The 18,870-nt window shown below is 34.2% G+C and overlaps 1 protein-coding gene across 1 annotated transcript in view; it reads right to left on the bottom strand.

Annotated features, from left to right (window-relative positions):
• Nucleotides 1-7,310: 7,310 nt before the first annotated feature.
• Nucleotides 7,311-18,870, bottom strand: part of LOC121409201 (protein phosphatase PTC7 homolog) — a 36,203-nt gene continuing 24,643 nt past the window's right edge. Inside the window, exons 5-6 of the mRNA XM_041601055.1 lie at nucleotides 11,807-11,936; nucleotides 7,311-10,464 (exon numbers count right to left, since the gene is read on the bottom strand). Of these exons, the coding sequence (XP_041456989.1) occupies nucleotides 10,397-10,464; nucleotides 11,807-11,936 (198 nt within the window). The 3' untranslated portion in view covers nucleotides 7,311-10,396. The remainder of the gene's footprint in view (nucleotides 10,465-11,806; nucleotides 11,937-18,870) is intronic.

Here is an 18,870-nt window from a genome sequence, read left to right as displayed (position 1 = left end):
TATTGGGAAAAAAAATGAGTGTAATGTATTTCAGAAAGCAGAAGTGCCTCATGGTAACAGTGTTGGGGTATAACTTTCAGAGACATACTTAGTATGCCATTCCTGCTCTGAAAATCAAATGAAAACGTGAAATATCATGTACACGTAGCCCTCATTTAATTCACAGTACTAAGATAATGTCCATGTAGCCATGAACTTTAATGAGGTCAGATAATAATGTAGCAGCCTTGAATGTTCTACAAAAAGTTTAGTAAAGTTTAGACCAACAGATTCTATCATTTTATTACGGTGATATGCATTTAAAGGGTCAAAACCACTGAAAAATGACCAATTCAACATTCAAAATTTTGAACAAATGAAGTTTTTTCAAAATGATTGTGACCCTAAAAGAATGAATTTCCACTCTTAGGACTGAGTCAAAACGTTTAGATGTTGTTCAAAAGATCTTTAAAGCATAAACGTTTCTAATTTTGACAACTGTTTGACTATGTTACATCCATGAAATTGCTATCTGTTTTGTTTATTTTCTTGGAATTGTCTTGCTTAGTTGGAAAATATCAAGAACATGAATAATGTTCACTTCTTTCTTGGTTCTGAAAGATCTAACCTATAAGGATTTGATTATGAATTGAGATTCTAGTCGATATCGAAAGCAATATTATTTTGTGAAAGATATGAGACTAAGGGGGCTTTGTGTCCGATTTTGGGCCAGCTATGTGTATAAGCCAAAGTGATGACATTGAGGGACATGTGTGAATCACGGAATGCTGATAATCTATGTATGTTTCATATATGTGAAATAATATATTGCTAATAAAGTTTCAAACATATACCGGTATGGCAAGGATAACATGGTAAACACATTACACATGTATACAGTTCAGAGTTATGATAAACTTAATAAACACATAGGCTGCATGGCTCATTATGATAAATATCAAGTTTAAAACATATAGCAGGGATAAATAAGGTAACCACATCATAAATGGCTGGAAGTTATGCTAAACATGAGAATGAATTAAAGTCAAAGTACCTGATAACTGGTATGTGAAAGATCTAAGTAGGGGAAGGCGGGGTAAGTTGAGCCACCAGTCCCAGGCCAATAATGAATGAGTCAGACATTGTGGTGGTGTCATGTATTGATGACCCATAGCATAACCCCACCACATTGTTTTCAACTTTGAAACAAAAAGCAGTTTTTTAGAGGGAAAAATATGAATTTCAGCCAAAAAAGTAAAAAAGAGTGTGAAATAGATAAGTGCTTTATAAACATACATGTCTTTAAATATAATAAAGACATGATAACAACATTATTAGTCCAGGATTGGATCTTCATTCTTGTCATAGTCTTTTATATGATGGATGCATAATAAATGTGTGGATACAAAATTATCGCACTAAGTTCGGACTGGGGTAAGTTGAGCCAAACAGCATGGGGCAAGTTGAGCCATGGTAATTCCTATGGTAATGTATCTTAAAAAACAAACAAACCATAAAAATCGATTGAAATGCTGGCTGAAAGGAGCAAATTTACATGACTGCTCTTTTCCTTTTAAAGGATGTTAGTATTTATAGAGAATTAGCAAGTGAAAAGACTTTAAACAAAAAATTGACATGCTGGTTCTCCCTTCATACATTTTGTACATAGTTTTTGTGGCTCAACTTACCCCAGAAGGTGGCTCAAACTTACCCCATATATGGGGCAAGTTGAGCCATCTGACATCGTTTTTTTCAAAGGTCACGATGACTTTCAGTGTGGGGATAGAAAGTTATATATAGGTGGAAAATATTTCAGAAGAATTAAATTTCAAGGCAAGGTACTTATTTCGACAAGATTATTAATCATATCAATTCTAACATGCAAAAAGCAAAAACTGTCACAACTTACCCCGCCTTCCCCTACTCATGTTACAGCCGTGCATTCAGCTTGCTAAAGCATTTAACTTTGAATGCAATGGGTTTTTGTCAGACAAAAGGCCTGCTTTAAAGATTCTTGTTGAGAGATGTGGCAAAGTACTTGATCATGGTCAACCCATGTTTTATCAGGTGTGGTCGACGACATGTTTTTTTTTTTACCTAACCACTTACTGCATTCATGACATTTATGTATATCTCTTTGTCATCTGTTTCGATAACTTGATTGACACACCAGTCATCATACACTGGCAACCCATTCCTCCGGATGATACTCGGGTTGACCCTTCGGAGGTTCGTCAGCGGTAGGATTCTCAGGTGGTTCAATTTGTGTCATCGGCCTCTCTGACATTAGATGAGCTATCTTTTGTGGATTGTCAGAGGTTCTGTGACGTTCATCCATATCACACATCGATACTGCTGTGTTGGGATCACAGAGTTTGGAGTGTACCCAACAATCTTCACTATAGCAAGAGAGCTCACGAGAATTTCTGGTCACTTACCCCTACAACTGCATGCAGTTTTAATGTGACTACAGTTGACTTCACTGAAGACCATTTCTCTTGGATTTCTTAATTGGCCAATGCAAATTAAGCACTGCTAACAGAGCTGTATGGGATCTTACTCTCTTCCTGCTCCTGCGAAGTCAGCCTTGTTGTATGACCACCGACTCTCTTTTGACAGCTTCATCTGCTTTTATTGTTCCTCCTCTGGGCAGATGTCTTAGTAGATGCTTCGTATTCAATGCCTTCAATTCATCAATGCTGGTCAAGATTATGTTTACAACTGATCAAACTTAAATTTTTTGGGGAAAATATTTGAATTCATTTGAATAAATCGTATGATTTCATCATATGACCTCTACTTATTCAGTCAAATCTGCTTTGTTGATTTCACAGTTGGAGACAAATGAGATAAAGAGATAAATGTACAATTCTATTGATTTTGACCTGCATGAAATGAAAGTCAAATGTTGTCTGGTTCATGGTTAGTTTTGAACTGCTGAAGAAACAAAGGATCATATTTAGATCATATCCAAGGGACCTACTACCTATTTGTTGAATTGATTTTAAGGGTCTAATAAAGAATTAAGTCTTGATATTTTCTTTGAATTCTTCTTTCTTTAATACACCTTTGTACTGATAAGTTATTCTTGGTTAATCAAGCACTATAGCCATCTGTTAGCTTTTCTTGTACAAAAGTAAAAGATATCAAAACTTTTAAAGATTTTATTGTACCGGTTTGCAAATATTCAGCATTCACTTGCTTCTAAGACCTTTGTCCTCATAACTAGGCCACTTGGTGGTGATGCCACATCTCTGCTGAGTTATTGTGCCTCTATATAATTCAAAGTTTTTTTTTTATAATAGATTCCACTGTTACATGTCTATATTTCATGAATCTTCTTTTAATCTATTAGAAAGATTATATTTTTCACTTTACTGTTATCAAGTGTTTGATATTTTAATGATGAAATGTGTGACATTGTGGTGATTATTAAATCTCTTCTTTAAACCTTTGATGAAATATTACTGATGGACTCTTTATTTGATTTGGATATCACAGAGTTTTTCTCACCACAATGCAAACCTTCAAACATCACCTGTCTTAGATTTGTGAGGAAACTCAAAAGTATAATCCATTTACAAAAAAAATATATATATTCAAATTCTCGATTGTGTGTGATCTTTTAAAAGTCTCACAATTTTCCCATTTTTTTCAGAGATGAAGCTTGTTTGGAGTAATTCTACAATTGATAAAATAATCAGTTCTATTTTGTTTCCAGAACTTCTAAAAGATATAAATGCATGAGAAGTCACATGTAAAAAAAAGATGACATAAAAGGATGATTATTACCTTGTATAATGTCCCTGACCCTTAACACAGGGGCGTTTGATGGGGCCTGAATATATCTAGTCTTTGAGGAAGAGGAAGTCCAGCTTGAAAACAACTTCATTTTAAAGAAAAAAGAAACCATCAAAATAAAAGACATTTCATTGAAGGTTTGATGACAATTCATCAAAGAATTATAATAAAATTCATGAATTCAAAAAGTTTTTGTTACATATATGTGAAAAGCTGTACCATACACATAGGTTATTTATTTTCCTTATCTCATTTTCAATAGTTTGTGATGATGAAAATATGTCTCACTGAATCATGTAAGATATGTTTCTGAGGATATAGTGAATGCACACACGGGTATGAAAATATATTTAATGTAAATGTCATGTAACATATACCATAATACATGGGGATCTGCTAGCATCATATAAAAGTGAAAAATATAAACAATTTTATTATTTAACCAAGAACGTCATCAATATGTTTCCCCCAGTTTGTATTCTTTTATAAATCAGTATCAGGGTAAACTTCCACTCAGTGAGATTTCATATGTCCCAGTTCAAATCATTGAAAATATTTTTTTTCTTTTTAAAACAGATCTGCCACCACCCTTAACCCCTCCTATGTCTTATAAAGGAGTGTAATTGATCCAATAAGTCCAAACTATGAAAAGTCAACATCGTCATCTAGAAAGCATCCATCCATCTAGAAAGCATCCATACCCTCATAAACAATTATAAATAAATATAATATAATAAATATAATATAAGATGTGACTGGTTTGCAATAATGGGTACATGAATTATATCAAAGATGGCATATTTATTTGACATCCCAAAGCAACCATTACGAATTATATCATAAAATATTCATTAGTAAATTCATTTTTTAAATCATAGATTCATTGATTATAGATCAGAGTTTAATTATGTATGTCTTATTTCATTATCTTATATTTTTATCAACTATTGTTTGTGTTTTGTATCTTTGTAAATTGTACACAATTCAGCCGTAAGGCTGCTGTGTGCAATGTTTTTTTATACCGAAATAAATAAATAAAAAAACCTATCAATCACATCCCTGTGTAGTTAAATAAGGAATATGCATCATTAAAAAGGGAAACACTCTTCAATCTGTGATATTCAACAGCTGATCCTGACCCTAGTCAAAGCAATTTAGACGTGTAATACATACATTATTAATACCACATAGAAGTTCAATTTCTTCTAAATCAAAAAGATTTTTAGAGTGTGCTTTCAAGTACGATGTTGAAATCTGGTATTGGTGTTGTGACAACACCAGCCACAACACTGTACTTGCAATCAGGCTGGTGTTGAATATTGTCTGCTGAACCCAGAATTGAGGCTGGTGTTGATGATCTACATGTAATTTTCCCATTCACCTCACCAACCCCCAGGGATTAGGAAAATTGTTATTTCAAGTTCGGTGTTGGTAATCTCAAGCTCCCTTACAAGATGAAACATCCCTGTAAATTAGCATTTGAGCTTTATATATTTTGAAGAACAATAATATTTACTCTGTCAAATTTTTGAGTTGATTAAAGCATTGGCATTCTGTATGATGAGAATTTAATGCAATTTCTCCCCAATTTTACTTTCATTGTCAAGAAGTTCTCGCGCAAAGTTTAGATGATCGAATACCTTACTTGAAATCACCCATTGTCTCCACAATATTCTGCTCATGCAAAGTTACTTTTATATTTACTTTCAACCTGATGGAACCTAGTTTATACTATTTTCTATTTACCATAGCTTAAAGGGGAAGTTCACCCTGAAAAAGTTTGTTGTAAAAATAGCGACAAATAAAACAAGAAATACTGGTGAAGGTTTGATGAAAATCCATAAAAGATTTAGAAATTTTTTAGAACTTTTAAGTTTTGGGATTTGTGACGTCATAAACGAGCAGCTGCCTAATACATGACATGTATGTTATATATAATATTTTTAGGAACGGGTGTGAAATGATTTATCTATTGATATACTGAAAGTATAGTACAGACAATTTTCAATTTTCTGAGAAAGTGACAATTCATTGATAATATACCATAATGATATGTAGGAAAGCTGCTCGCATATGACATCATAAATCAAATAATTAAAATTCTAATAACTATTTTATTCTTTGATGGATTTTTCTCAAACCTTCATCAATATTTTTTTCATTATTTTTTCAGCTATTTTTACAACAAACATTTTGTCAGGGTGAACTTCCCCTCTAAACAATACATGTACAATCGATGAAGACCATTATAAATCAAATATAATGTGAAAAATCTCTTTTATTTTATTGGCAAATAAAACAATATACATTCTATCATAAATCTGTCAATATAATATACACTGACAAGATTTCATTCTTTATTAAAACATGTATTTATGAGAGGTCTCCTTCCTTGCCCACTTTCAAAGTAAAAACACACAAAAACTGATCAATCTCTCCATATAATGAACATGTACGTGTCAGGATACTATACAGCACAGAATTAAATTAAAGTGCAGAGAGATAGTTTTTCTGTCCAACCAATCACAAACAAGCTTCCAGCTGTGTCCTGATGAAAGATCATTTCTGATTGGATGGCTAAAAATTTCATTACAGTGAATTATCTTTATAGCTTTACATACTATATGTAACATTTTAAAAATGGAAAATTCATTAATTTGAGGATGTTTTAATTCTAGCAGTACTAGTTATTGAATATCACTTTAAAGCAAGAAATATGTTCCAATAATAGGGTATTATAAAGTCAGTCTTGCTAACATGAATAAATTAGCAAAAATTGCATACATCAAAGGTAATGTGTGGTCTACTGTTACTGTAAACATGAATTAAATGCATCCTTGTGAAACCTGCGGATGGGAGTAAATTGAAAGTGTGCTGGTTCTAAGGACATGAATCTTGTGCACCAGCCACTAAACAAGTCTTGTCTGAATGTTTCACAATTATAAAGTACATGTATCTCTTACCAAGAGAAAGATTCGCTTTGAATACAATTCTTTCCAGCTAAATGAGGCCCGTAACATAAAGACTTGTATATCATTGATTTCATAATAAATAAACACCCTCTGATACAAAATGTTACCAATGACTGGTTACAAGCTAGTGATAAAAGCTACTGAAATTACTTGTCACATGTTTGGATAAAATGAGTTTCTCATAGAATTCTAGCTCCTGCTACCAACATATTTTCAAAGAATTTTTTAAAAGACTAACTTTAACATAAAATACATTATATGTAGTTATAAGATAAAACTGAGGATATTTCTGCGACAATTTCTGACTGGATTATAATAGTTCACATCATATTCACCCAGCACCAAATAAATATTGCAATACATAATATTAAATATATCAAACAATGACCCATTCCTGACTTTATACAAATAGCAGACAGCATAAAAGGACTGAAAATAAAAAATTGAAAAAAATATAATCAAATGAAATCATTGATAAGTTGACAATGCAAAGCCTAGGGTTTCTTTCTTTACACTGGTATTATATCAATTTTGATATGTTCTTGATTAAACACAAAAAAATCCAATTCAAATGTTTAATAAAGTCTGATTAAAAAATACAGAGAAAACCACACTTTGAAGTGTTTTACTGATTTTCATAAATTATGCAGACTCCTCCATATGTACATGTACAATGTATGATAAACCAACATAGTTTTTTATCCAAAGAATCTCTTGCAGAATTAGGTAGATTTCATTCTAATTCATAATCATACATCAAACAGACAGCAAAAGAAACCACTAAGTGTAGTATGTATCATGAAGCTGGCCAAGCAAATGAATGATACATCATAAAAACACATTTTTTTATAACAAAAAAAAAGAAAATCAACCAGTTCAAAAGCACTATGTTTTACAGTCAATCTTGTATAACAAAAAAATTGCTGGATGTCACATGATCCTTATTGTCTTGTCATAGTCAGATATATTTTTTAATATCCTTAGCAATGGTTTCATGCGATAATGACTGCTCTATTATCTAGAAAGTACTGTCATTTTCCTTTTCCATTTTAAAGCAATTTGGCCTTGATGCTAAGACAACTTCACCGAGTGGAATATATAACAACACTGCTCTAATTTTATGCAGGTTGAAAGAAGCTTGTCATGGGTTGAAATAAAAGTATACGGTACATGTATGAATCAATTGAGATTTTTGTTTGTATCGAGATGCCCGCAAGTGACATTTTGTTATGAGATCTGGCATAGAATGTACATGGAGCTTTTGACAAACATTGAAATTCAGGGTCTGTAAAAATAGTAATGTATGAAGAAAGGAATAATTCACAATATTTGGATGGTAAATGGTGCAATTTCAATTAATTTAAATGAAAAATTCCTCCACATACACATCTGTATTATGTCAATTACTTCTGGTGGGTATTTCATATCGCTGCCCATAAGTTACAAATGACTAACAATAAAACTGGCATTCCTTTCTTGTAGTATCATACCAAATGTTCATTGATGTTGATTCAGTGCCTAGAAAGGATAATCATATAGTCACTCGTAACTTAGTTTTACAAGTTGTTTTAATTGATCAAGTTTAACTTCCCTTGCAAAGTTGCTGTTCCATCAGCTACAAGTAGTTGATATCATCCAAACTCCCAACTCAAATCTGAAATCCTATTAACATATGCACAGTATGAAACTCCTTCAGTCAAAACTTAAAGATTATCCAGATTGTCAAACTGAATTCAATAATTTACTTCAATAAGTCTGAAGAGAAAGGCTATCCGACTGTGAAAGAGACCATTATACAATACAAATCACACACAAGATTCAATATATATATATATTGCAATATGGTACACAATATGTTCACTTAAAACCAGCACATCAACTGAAAAAAAAATAATAATTTACAGTGAAAACAAACTAGTGTGTGTTCCTCTTTTTGTGGTTAACAACTGATGCTATAGCTTGTGCAAGAGAACATAACATTTTGCATCATTCACATGAATTAATATTTAATGGAAGAGTGAATAAGAGCATGTTTAAACATACTGTATACATGTAGCAAGCACTGTGTGCTAAAAGGAGAAAGAATAAGGAGACACTCCACTGAATAAATTGTTTGACAGCACTTCTGCTTGGTGAAGTAAACTGATCTTAAAGGGTGTTCATAAAGCTGTTCATAAAGTTTAGCATGACTTTGGATATGAATTGCAATAATGTGAATCCACACTCGTTTCTATTGTTTTCACTAATAAAGACTGTGCTTATGTATTGTGATAGAGAATGAACTTTGAATTGAATTCAACAAAATCATCTCCATCATACTATTGTCCATGAACAATTTATACATTTCAACTATACCTTATTACGTGATAATGATTGATCAAGTATGGTTGTTTGCCATTTTCCATTCCAAAGGCTTAATGACAAGCTTTATAAAGCAGCCTCTGTACATGTGTAAACAGAAAATGATTTGGTTGAATTGATTCACCAGGATTCAGATTACAATTTTCTCAGAACCCAAAATAAATTTTGAACAGAAAAAAAGACGTTCAGATATTGCTGCATCTCTATAATGATGAATATAATAAATACCATAAATTAGCATGTACATGTATCCGTTCAATTAAAAAAAAAACATTCATAAAACAAAATAAAAACATGACTAGCATGCCTTGCAAATTATTGAGAGTTTACGTATAGGATTGACAACATTGTAATAGCATGTTTCACCAATATGACCACATAATCATTTTATGAATAACATTTGGTCTTTACATATAAAAATTTATGATTATTAATGAATTCATTAATGGACACTGCCTACGTGATGATAAAATTGTTTTAACTCTCATTTCACCAGACTGCATACCCCGATGATCCCATCTGTTTTCCACTTTACAAACCCAACCAGGATAAACCTCTTAAAAGGACACAGCTGATCCTGGTTGGGGGTAGAAAGATGTTAGGATCACTGGATTTCTTATATGGGAGAGGATATGGATGTCATGGGCATTGACTGAGAAATGGTTGGGTGAGACAAAGGTTGCCTCATTCCTGACCAGAGACCTCTTCCTCTATGTTGAAGGTAACCTACAACAATGACCACCATGAATTGTTAGTTCTTTCCTCAAAATCTCCTTGCACCATTGATGTTCGACCATCAGTATAGATGAATAGCTAAGCTTTAATATGTAGAAGCAACATGAATATCCATCTCTTTAGCATAGCAGTCGTGAGGAAACTGACCTCTTATTAGTAAGGAGGGGGAGGGCAAACCATTTTTTTGCCAAAGATACAGAACTATTTCCCTCAACATCGCCCGTAAACAAGCTGCACAACGCACAGATTATACACCCATCTCAGACTGTTGAATATTATATATAGACCATGGACTGGAGAGTACATCTGAACTTTTACTTCCAAAGATCACAATAACTTCCTCTCTGTTGCTCCCTCATCCATCCTTTGATCCCAAAACCATATTCCATCCTCTTGTTCCTGGCCTAGCTAACAAGTCTCCATATATATAATCTATTCACAAGATAAACTGTTTCAGGACTGCACTTTGAGGTACCAATGTACCAAACAGTCTGTTATAGAGTCTACAAGGGAAACCGCCTATCTCTCAGGACGGAGGTGAGTGAGTGCTATGTGTCGTCATCGCTGTCATAGCCAACCGTTGACATCAGGACTGTGATATCATCTGGCTTACCACCTGTGAATCAAATAAAGAATGAGCAATAATAGGAATAATCTACAAAGTTTGCACAACATTTCCTAGATAAAGCTCATCTCAATAATAGTTGAATCAAAAGGTGTTTTCTACACATTGTAGAAAACACCTTTTGATTTGACAGGTGGAGAGTTGGGTAAACTAACATTGTGAATGTTTCCGTGCATTGAAAAATTAAGATGAGGATTTTTAAATATGATTGGGAGTGTAAAGATGGAAAAAGTGGGTGTGAGGTAAACTTCAGTTCAGATGATATCTGCATGAGATTAAATATAATAAAGGGAAACAGGTAATATAGGTAATACCCTTACAATGTGAGGTAAGGGTATCGTTGACTTGGTGTGTCTGAAATATAATACTGTAGGAATTGCCGATCGGCCGCGAATTTAACAACACGCGAAAATATTGACACATTTCTTTGTCAGCGCCAATGCCCCCAACAGCAAAGCTTTGCTATAGAAAACATCCTGCATAGTGAAAAAAAGGAGATATGCACCTCTATATGTACAAAAAATAGGCTTAGAAAGTACAGTTAGTGATTCAAAAAAGTTAGCTAGAATTTCGCTTTTTTTAATTTCTCAAACAAAATCAGGGCCTAAACTATTTTCTAACATTATTTTATCAATATTTATACACTCACTGTAATATTTAAATGTATTTTCCATGAAACAATTTGATTTTATTGTCATCTGATTGACTCTATACACACGTATTGGTAGCTATTTGCATACTCATTAATATTCATAAGTCACATGACCAGAATTTTGAAGGTGAACATTCTGTTCACAAAATTCCACAATTTTGCACTTTTTACCAACTTTTTGAAAAATGAATCGAACCAAACACAAATTCCAAAGATTGCTTAACCCTATAGATCCTGTGGCATGATGAATTTTTAGATCTAAAGGTTAAAAAAGTGAAATTTAAGCCACTTTTTCCACAATTTGTAACTGTTTTTACAGGGACATATTTATGTACAAAAGACATATCAGCATGGTGACTTTGAGGAGTGTAGATTTGCACATGAATTGCACTAGTTTTGCTTCTTTGAAATGCTGTGGAAATGTATCGTACATCTTCCGATCGCGAATTTAACAACCCGCGAAAATGTCGGGACCCCCGCGATTCGCGAAAAATTCTGTACGCGAAAATAACAGCTTTTAAAGTATTTCCAATTGATGCAGAGTGCATGTACATAGAAGCACAGGGAGACCAACATCGAGCTTGTCAATGAATATTTGTTTGATTATAAAGTTAACAACTACGCCATTTATACTAAGTTTGAACTTGGGGGTTTGCAGTTTTTATAATTATCTCTTCATACCTGTGAACTCCATTCCATTCTCCCTTGCATGCATAGCAAATGGTGACATGTAGGTTGGGTCATACGCTAAACGTCTTGCTTTAGCTGCAATATCATTGACTGTTTTCTGTACACTAGAAAAAGTGTTGTCCTGTAAAGAGAAATAGAAAGAAATACATAATGAGATGGAAATTATTTTTCTAAAAAAATTACGGTAAGAACATTTCACTTGCATTGATGTTCCTGTCCATTCCATATCATATTCAATGTTTCTGATGTGTGTGTGTGTGGGTATGCGTGTGTAGTATTAGTATAATGACATTCTCTCTCTCATTCATCAGTGTTACAATCAATAGATATTTTTACGGTAAATCTTTGGGGTGTTTCACAAAAATTCAAGTCTGGCTATTACTTAAACTTAAATTCCCACTTTGTTTTGGTATACAATTCATCACTGCATTGGTCAAAACATGCTGATGGGATGTGCAATATTGCCTACAATAATTATCAAGGTGATTACATAAAATAAGTTGGCATTTAAGTATGACTTTTATTCAGAATTAAACCCTTGCAGAACATCCCCTGGTATAATTGTAACCTCTTCTCTTCTTCCCATCAACTTGATTACATGAAATTCTAAATAAAATTCAACAAGGGAAGTGTTACCTCCTCTTTGCTCTCAAACAAGAGTCATTGGAACACTTTTCGGTAACCTCTACCCTGGCAATATTCCAGGAGCAACCACACGTGGGAGGTTTGTCTTAAGTGGTTAAAGTTACATTTCAGCTCTGGCACTCAGATTAAATTAGGCAAGAAACACATGTCTCATATCAAAGTGATATGAATAGGATCTTCCATGTACAGTATGTTTGTTGTAAGATATGGAAATCAAAATTGATTCAGTTTCCACAGGTGCTGCATCTGGGACTTGACACAAATCATCAGTATGACTGTTCAGCTGGGATATTTTTTCCACATTTCAAATTAATTTGAGGATAAGTGAAGGAAAATCCTTTGTAGTGAATCAATTTGTATATTCTTCCTAATAAGGAAAAGAATTTCAATAGCTCAAAATGATTCATTCCTCAACATTCTCACAACACTCCTTTAAAGTATTGATGATTGGCAAACCAATGGCTGCATTAAATGGTGTGAGTAATACAGGTTGCTGGACATACATGTACACGATGTTGTGACTCAAGTTTCTTGGCATAAACCTGTGTCAGGCCTACAGGACATCATATTTTATTCACAAAGTCTGAATGATCAGTGTGATAGACTACACCTGCTCCTTTACATAACTAAATCTATACAGTGCATGTAAATCACACCACTCTAGCCTAGGTTTTTAACCAAGTATGGATTTAGGGCAACAAATAAAAACTAAAAAGAAAACAAAATTTTACAAACACATGTAATGTATGCAATATTTTGTTAAAATTAAAGCACTGAATTACTGAATAATGTGTTTCTTTTCTTTGACATAAAACCATCATACTTAAATTTCCCTAACCCTTCTCTTTCATCTTCCTATACATAAAAGCCAGTTATTTTTATTATTATTACTTATTTGTACTGCGCTTTTCCCATTAGGCCCAAAGCACTTACAATGAATTAATTAAATGTTGGAGACTGTCTAATTATTAGTGGCAGGTCATTCCAGGATTTTGAAGCCGACACCGTCAAAGTTCTGTCACCAGCTAATGTATGAGTTAATGAATATGTGAGGCGAAGGTGATCACTGGCCGACCTAAGAGCTCTAGTTGGTGTATACAGATTCAAGCAGTTACTTAAATACTGTGGAGCCTGTTAATTCAGTGTTTTGTGAGACAATCAAGAGTAATTTGAATGTAATTCTATGTTTAAAAGGAAGCCAGTGAAGAGAATTAAAGAGTGGTTGGAAAGGATGACCTCAGGAAACCTGTAAAATTAATCGTGCTGCCCAATTCTGTAGTCGTTGAATACGAATTAATTGATTAGAGAGAATTGTAGAAAGGAGCCCATTGCAATAATAAATACGAGACAGAACCAATGAACAAACAGCATTGTGACAGGCAGATTTGTCAATGAACCTTCTGATTCTAGAAATGTTCCTTAAATAAAAAGTGACTGTGCTACAGATATGAGAGATATGGTATGACAATGACATGCAGGAATCAAATATGACATAATGACACCAAGGTTTCATATTTTTTCTGATGGTCTTATGAGTGTACCATCAACATCAAGTTGAACATTTGGAAGATTGCGCAAGTTATAAGTAGAGGCCGTGACAAAAAAAAAAACAATTTTTTTTTGTCATTTAGTTTTAGCTTATTCACTATCATCCACTGTCTTTATATCTGATGATATACAATTCTGGAGTTTAACCAGTGCATTATTGAGAGCTCCAGAAGTCTTTGGATCAAAAGAAACATACAATTGTATGTCGTCAGCATAAAAATGATAGTTGATACAGTGATTTCGGATGATATCACCAACTGGAAGAGTATATATTGAATAGCCTATGGGTCAGACTATTGACCCCTGAGGGAGTCCAAATTCTAGAGTTATGGGATTTGACAATGCGCCATCAATATCAACTTGTGAAGTCCATCCAGACAGGTATGATTGGAACCAGGATAAGACTTTGGACCTAATGCCTATTCTATTGAATAACCGGATATGAAAATGTTATGATCTATTGTATCAAACGCGGCAGATATATCTAACAGCACCATAAAACTACATTATTTGAGTCGAGAGAAAACATGATGTCATTTTTCACTTTGTAATCACAACCTTTATTTACTCAAATATAAGCAATGGTACGATAAGAAAAAAGAGTAAAACTTGGGGCAAGGGATATGCTTTTGCCCCTTCCACCATCGGACAATGGGAAAATCACAATTAACACCCTTTCTGACAGATAGCTTCTTTAGTTGCTTGTCATATTACTAATTTCTGAAAGAGTCAATGAGGGCCCTTGCCCTCTCCATCTCTAGCTTCAACTTTATAGATATGCCATTGAATATGATTTACAATTTCATCTTGGGATACAACTATGAAGGAGGACAGACAACTCCCAATGTCAACAATAATCCTAGGTCACAGTTGAGACTTGTATTTATTCTTTATCACATAACCTAGTGAACTCTGCAATTTACCCTACAATCCACAAATTATGGCGCTGTCTGTAAAATTTATTAGATTAATAAAAGGTTTACAGGACATCACAATATAACAAGTGGAATGCCACTGGCCGTCTCACCTGCATCACGCGATTCAACATAGCAGCAGTGCTGACTTTGAAAACTACTATAACTTGCACAAGTTGTTCAGTGATACTTGGTTACTCTTATTTCCACGTTTTATGAACTAGACCAATACAGAGATAGGATGGTAATTCAACAAATACCCCAGGCCCCAATGTGGCCAAAGTTCATTGACCTCACATGACCTTTGACCTTAATCATGTGACCTGAAACTTGCACAGGATATTCAGTGATACTTGATTACTCTTATGTCCAAGTTTCAAAAGTCAGATCAATAAACTTGCAAAGTTATTATGGATATTCAACAGATACCCCATTATGGCCAAAGTTCATTGACCTTTGTCATGTGACCTAAAATGTGCACAGGATGTTCAGTGATACTTGATTACTCTTATGTCCAAGTTTTATGAACTAGACCAACATACTTTCAAAGTTATGATGGTAATTCAACAAATACCCCCAATTCGGCCAAAGTTCATTGACCCTAAATGACCTTGATCATGTGACCTGAAACTTGCACAGGATGTTCAGTGATACTTGATTACTATTATGTCTAAGTTTAATGAACTAGGTCCATATATTTTCTGAGTTATGATGACATTTCAAAAGCTTAACCTCAGGTTAAGATTTTGATGTTGATTCCCCCAACATGGTTTAAGTTCATTGACCCTAAATGATTTTGTCCTTGGTCATGTGACATGAAACTCTAATAGGATGTTCAGTAATACTTGATTAACCTTATGGCCAAGTTTAATGAACTAGGTCCCTATACTTTCTAAGTTATGATGTCATTTCAAAAACTTAACCTTAGGTTAAGATTTGATGTTGACGCCACCATCACCGCCGCATTCGGAAAAGCGGCGCCTATAGTCTCACTCTGCTATGCAGGTGAGACAAAAACACAAGAAGCATACAATTCCTTATCATCCACTTTAATTTCCCCTTGTATCAGAACTACATGTAGGATATCATTTGTTACAAAAAACATGAAACCAATCATAGAAATAAGTCTGCATGCATTCTCACCACCAGGTTCTCATGGTTGAATATAAAACTCAGCCTAATTACAACAATACAAGATCATTTTCACAATTTACAACTACTGTACATATGGTTTGAGAATTAGAGGGTGGGGTGGGGTAACTGGGTTGTATCTATTAAAACAATTCTTCTGTTTCCCATTTTTACACATTTCATGTTTTTACCCCAAAACTGGAGGAATCCTTGAATTCCTTCCCATTCCAATTCAAAATTAGTTTTATGGGACCCCTTTCCATCTGTAAATATCTTGTCTATAAATCTCACTGAAATGACCATTGGAAGTCAGGAATTTACATAATACTTCAATGGTTATTTATGACCCTGTGAAGATCTGTGGTGTTAAGCTGAATAACAAATGAAGAAAGGTCCTTGGACAAACAATGCTTTTTACATAGTATCGTAGGATTCTTTCAAAGTATATCACCTCAATGCAAATGCAATGCTCACTGGTGCAAGGGATGTTAATCTTCAGTAATGGTGCTGATAGATTCTTTTGACCTAGAACTACATAGCTACATGTATGTAAGAGGTTTAATCATTTTATCTTATTATTGATGTCAATAGTTAAATAGTTAAAAACAAGAATTTCCATTGTGTTCCTATTAAAACCAACTTCATTTCAGGGTAAGACTTCCCATTTAATTCCTGGGGTTGTATCAATGTTTCAGACAGCTTTAATACAAGAATTATCACTACAGATGTCAACCTTAATACACATACTTCTACTGCAAATGGGAAAGCTAGAGCAACAAAAACACAGATCAATTAGCTTTACATGTACATTGAATCACCATCTTGGCATATCCTTGTTTATCTCATTAGCAATAGCACCTCGCTCTTTTCTGTCTATTTGTCTCGTCCCACGCAAATTCTCTCTCTTGCCCTCGTCAAAACACATGCTACACCTCAACGCAGGAACAGGGGAAGCTATGGCCTTAACCAATCAAGTAGCTAACATTCTTGGAGGGTCAACAATGTATAAGGAATGGTCTCTTACAGCAGCGACATGTAATTTCAGGGGTTCATTTGCATCCTTTTAGCTCTATTACTTTGGATAAATTACTCTTAAATTTTGAAGTTATATTGAAAGGATGCATGGGTATTTAATGCCATACTTTCAGAGAATGGGTGATGGGGGTGTTAAATAGTAATATTGTTACCTGTAGTTAGGTTTTTTTTTTCATTACATCAGCATAAAAGCTAGTTTGTGCCCTCACCAACATCTGATGCAGGATCCCACATAGCACTTTTTCCAATATAAGACAACACTTAGATCTCCTTTCTCCTCTAAACTTGTAAAACCAATTCTTTATGTTAATAGTAGGACTATACTTTAATACCAGATTACTTATATGGGCTTCAATTTATTTTGATTTCATCCCTTTTTGACTACCCTTTGAAAGCGGGACTTTCCCTTCATTTCCCCTTACACACCACTTGCTATCCCAGCTGAAAATTATAATTTTTTGGGGGGGAATTAGCACAGACAGCTTTCTGACAACACAAGCTGTTATCAAGCCAGCGATCTCTCACCTTTTCATAACATTTAGAAATGTAATATCAGTTATATTAAACCAGCTCCAAGATAAATGTCAGGCAATGAACTGCAGCCATTGTGGGCGTAAACTAGAGCGATGGACTAGTTTTCCATTTCAACTTCAATATTTACTACAGATGAAGGATAGCACTTGATGATGAAGCCTTGTTCAGACATGAGCCAAAGCTCAAAGCATATAGAGCACCATTATGTCGGCCTTTACTTTATGCAACATACAGTGAACTCTTCCAGGTGTTGAAGTTGAACTAGGCATAAAAATGCCGTGAAGGGAGCGCAATATGCAGAACGAAAGGTTCAGGTGAAAGCTGCCCTGCTATATAAACGGAAAAAAGTGACTCCCCAAGAAAACCTATTTTTCAAATTATGATCAGCAGACTAGTCTTGTCTTGCAGTTACGTCTCTGTCTCCTATACCTGACATTAATGAGATCTCTAAAAGTCAATGATTAGCTGAATGAAACAGAAAAATCCAGGCATTCGAAAGCAACACTGGTTAACATTTAAGAAAAACCAATGAAGGCCCAAAGCAAAATGAAGAATCCTCGTAAGGACAATTAAAGTGTTGTGATTGATAGGGCAAATATCAGACAAATTGATGAGGAGTCATCTGAGATATGAGAGGAGAATTTTTGTTCTATACATGCCTACAGCGACAGCATTCGTTCAGGGAGCTAAAGCACTATCTTTCTTTCAGATTCTCTTGATGATAAACCATTATCATTACTAACAAATCACACCAAGGAGATTACATTCCTAAAGGGAAATTAGGAAATAGAATCTTCTGGATTCATTTGACAATCAACCCTTTATAAACCATGGGGTATATCACAAAGACTGAATTCTGATTAAATTTAAATTTCCAAATTAAATTTCTCACTGTGTGTACTGTGTAGTATGAGCTTTCACCACATTGGTCAGATCACATTCATGTGGGTGTTGGCAATTAAGTATGCCTGCAGTATTGTCAGACCTAGCTCTTTGTGAAACATCCCCTCCCATCCCCATCTACATTTAAAATGAAATTCTTAGAAAGGCTGAACAGAAACGCCCACCAGTACTATTAGAGTTTGGACAAATGCTAGTTATTTGTTTTGGTTTGTTGACAACTCAATACGACTACTACAAAGCGTGTGAGTGGTTGCAATTAGAAGAAAGCACATTTTATTCCAAGTATTCAAATTTTGTCCAGCTGACTTTATGTACAGATTGCAGTCAATTCATAATATTAGAGGA

This window comes from Lytechinus variegatus, chromosome 2 (genome assembly GCF_018143015.1).
Source record: "Lytechinus variegatus isolate NC3 chromosome 2, Lvar_3.0, whole genome shotgun sequence".
Taxonomy (NCBI): domain Eukaryota; kingdom Metazoa; phylum Echinodermata; class Echinoidea; order Temnopleuroida; family Toxopneustidae; genus Lytechinus; species Lytechinus variegatus.
Note: the sequence above shows the minus strand (reverse complement) of the source record. Positions and strands in the feature narration are given on the sequence as shown.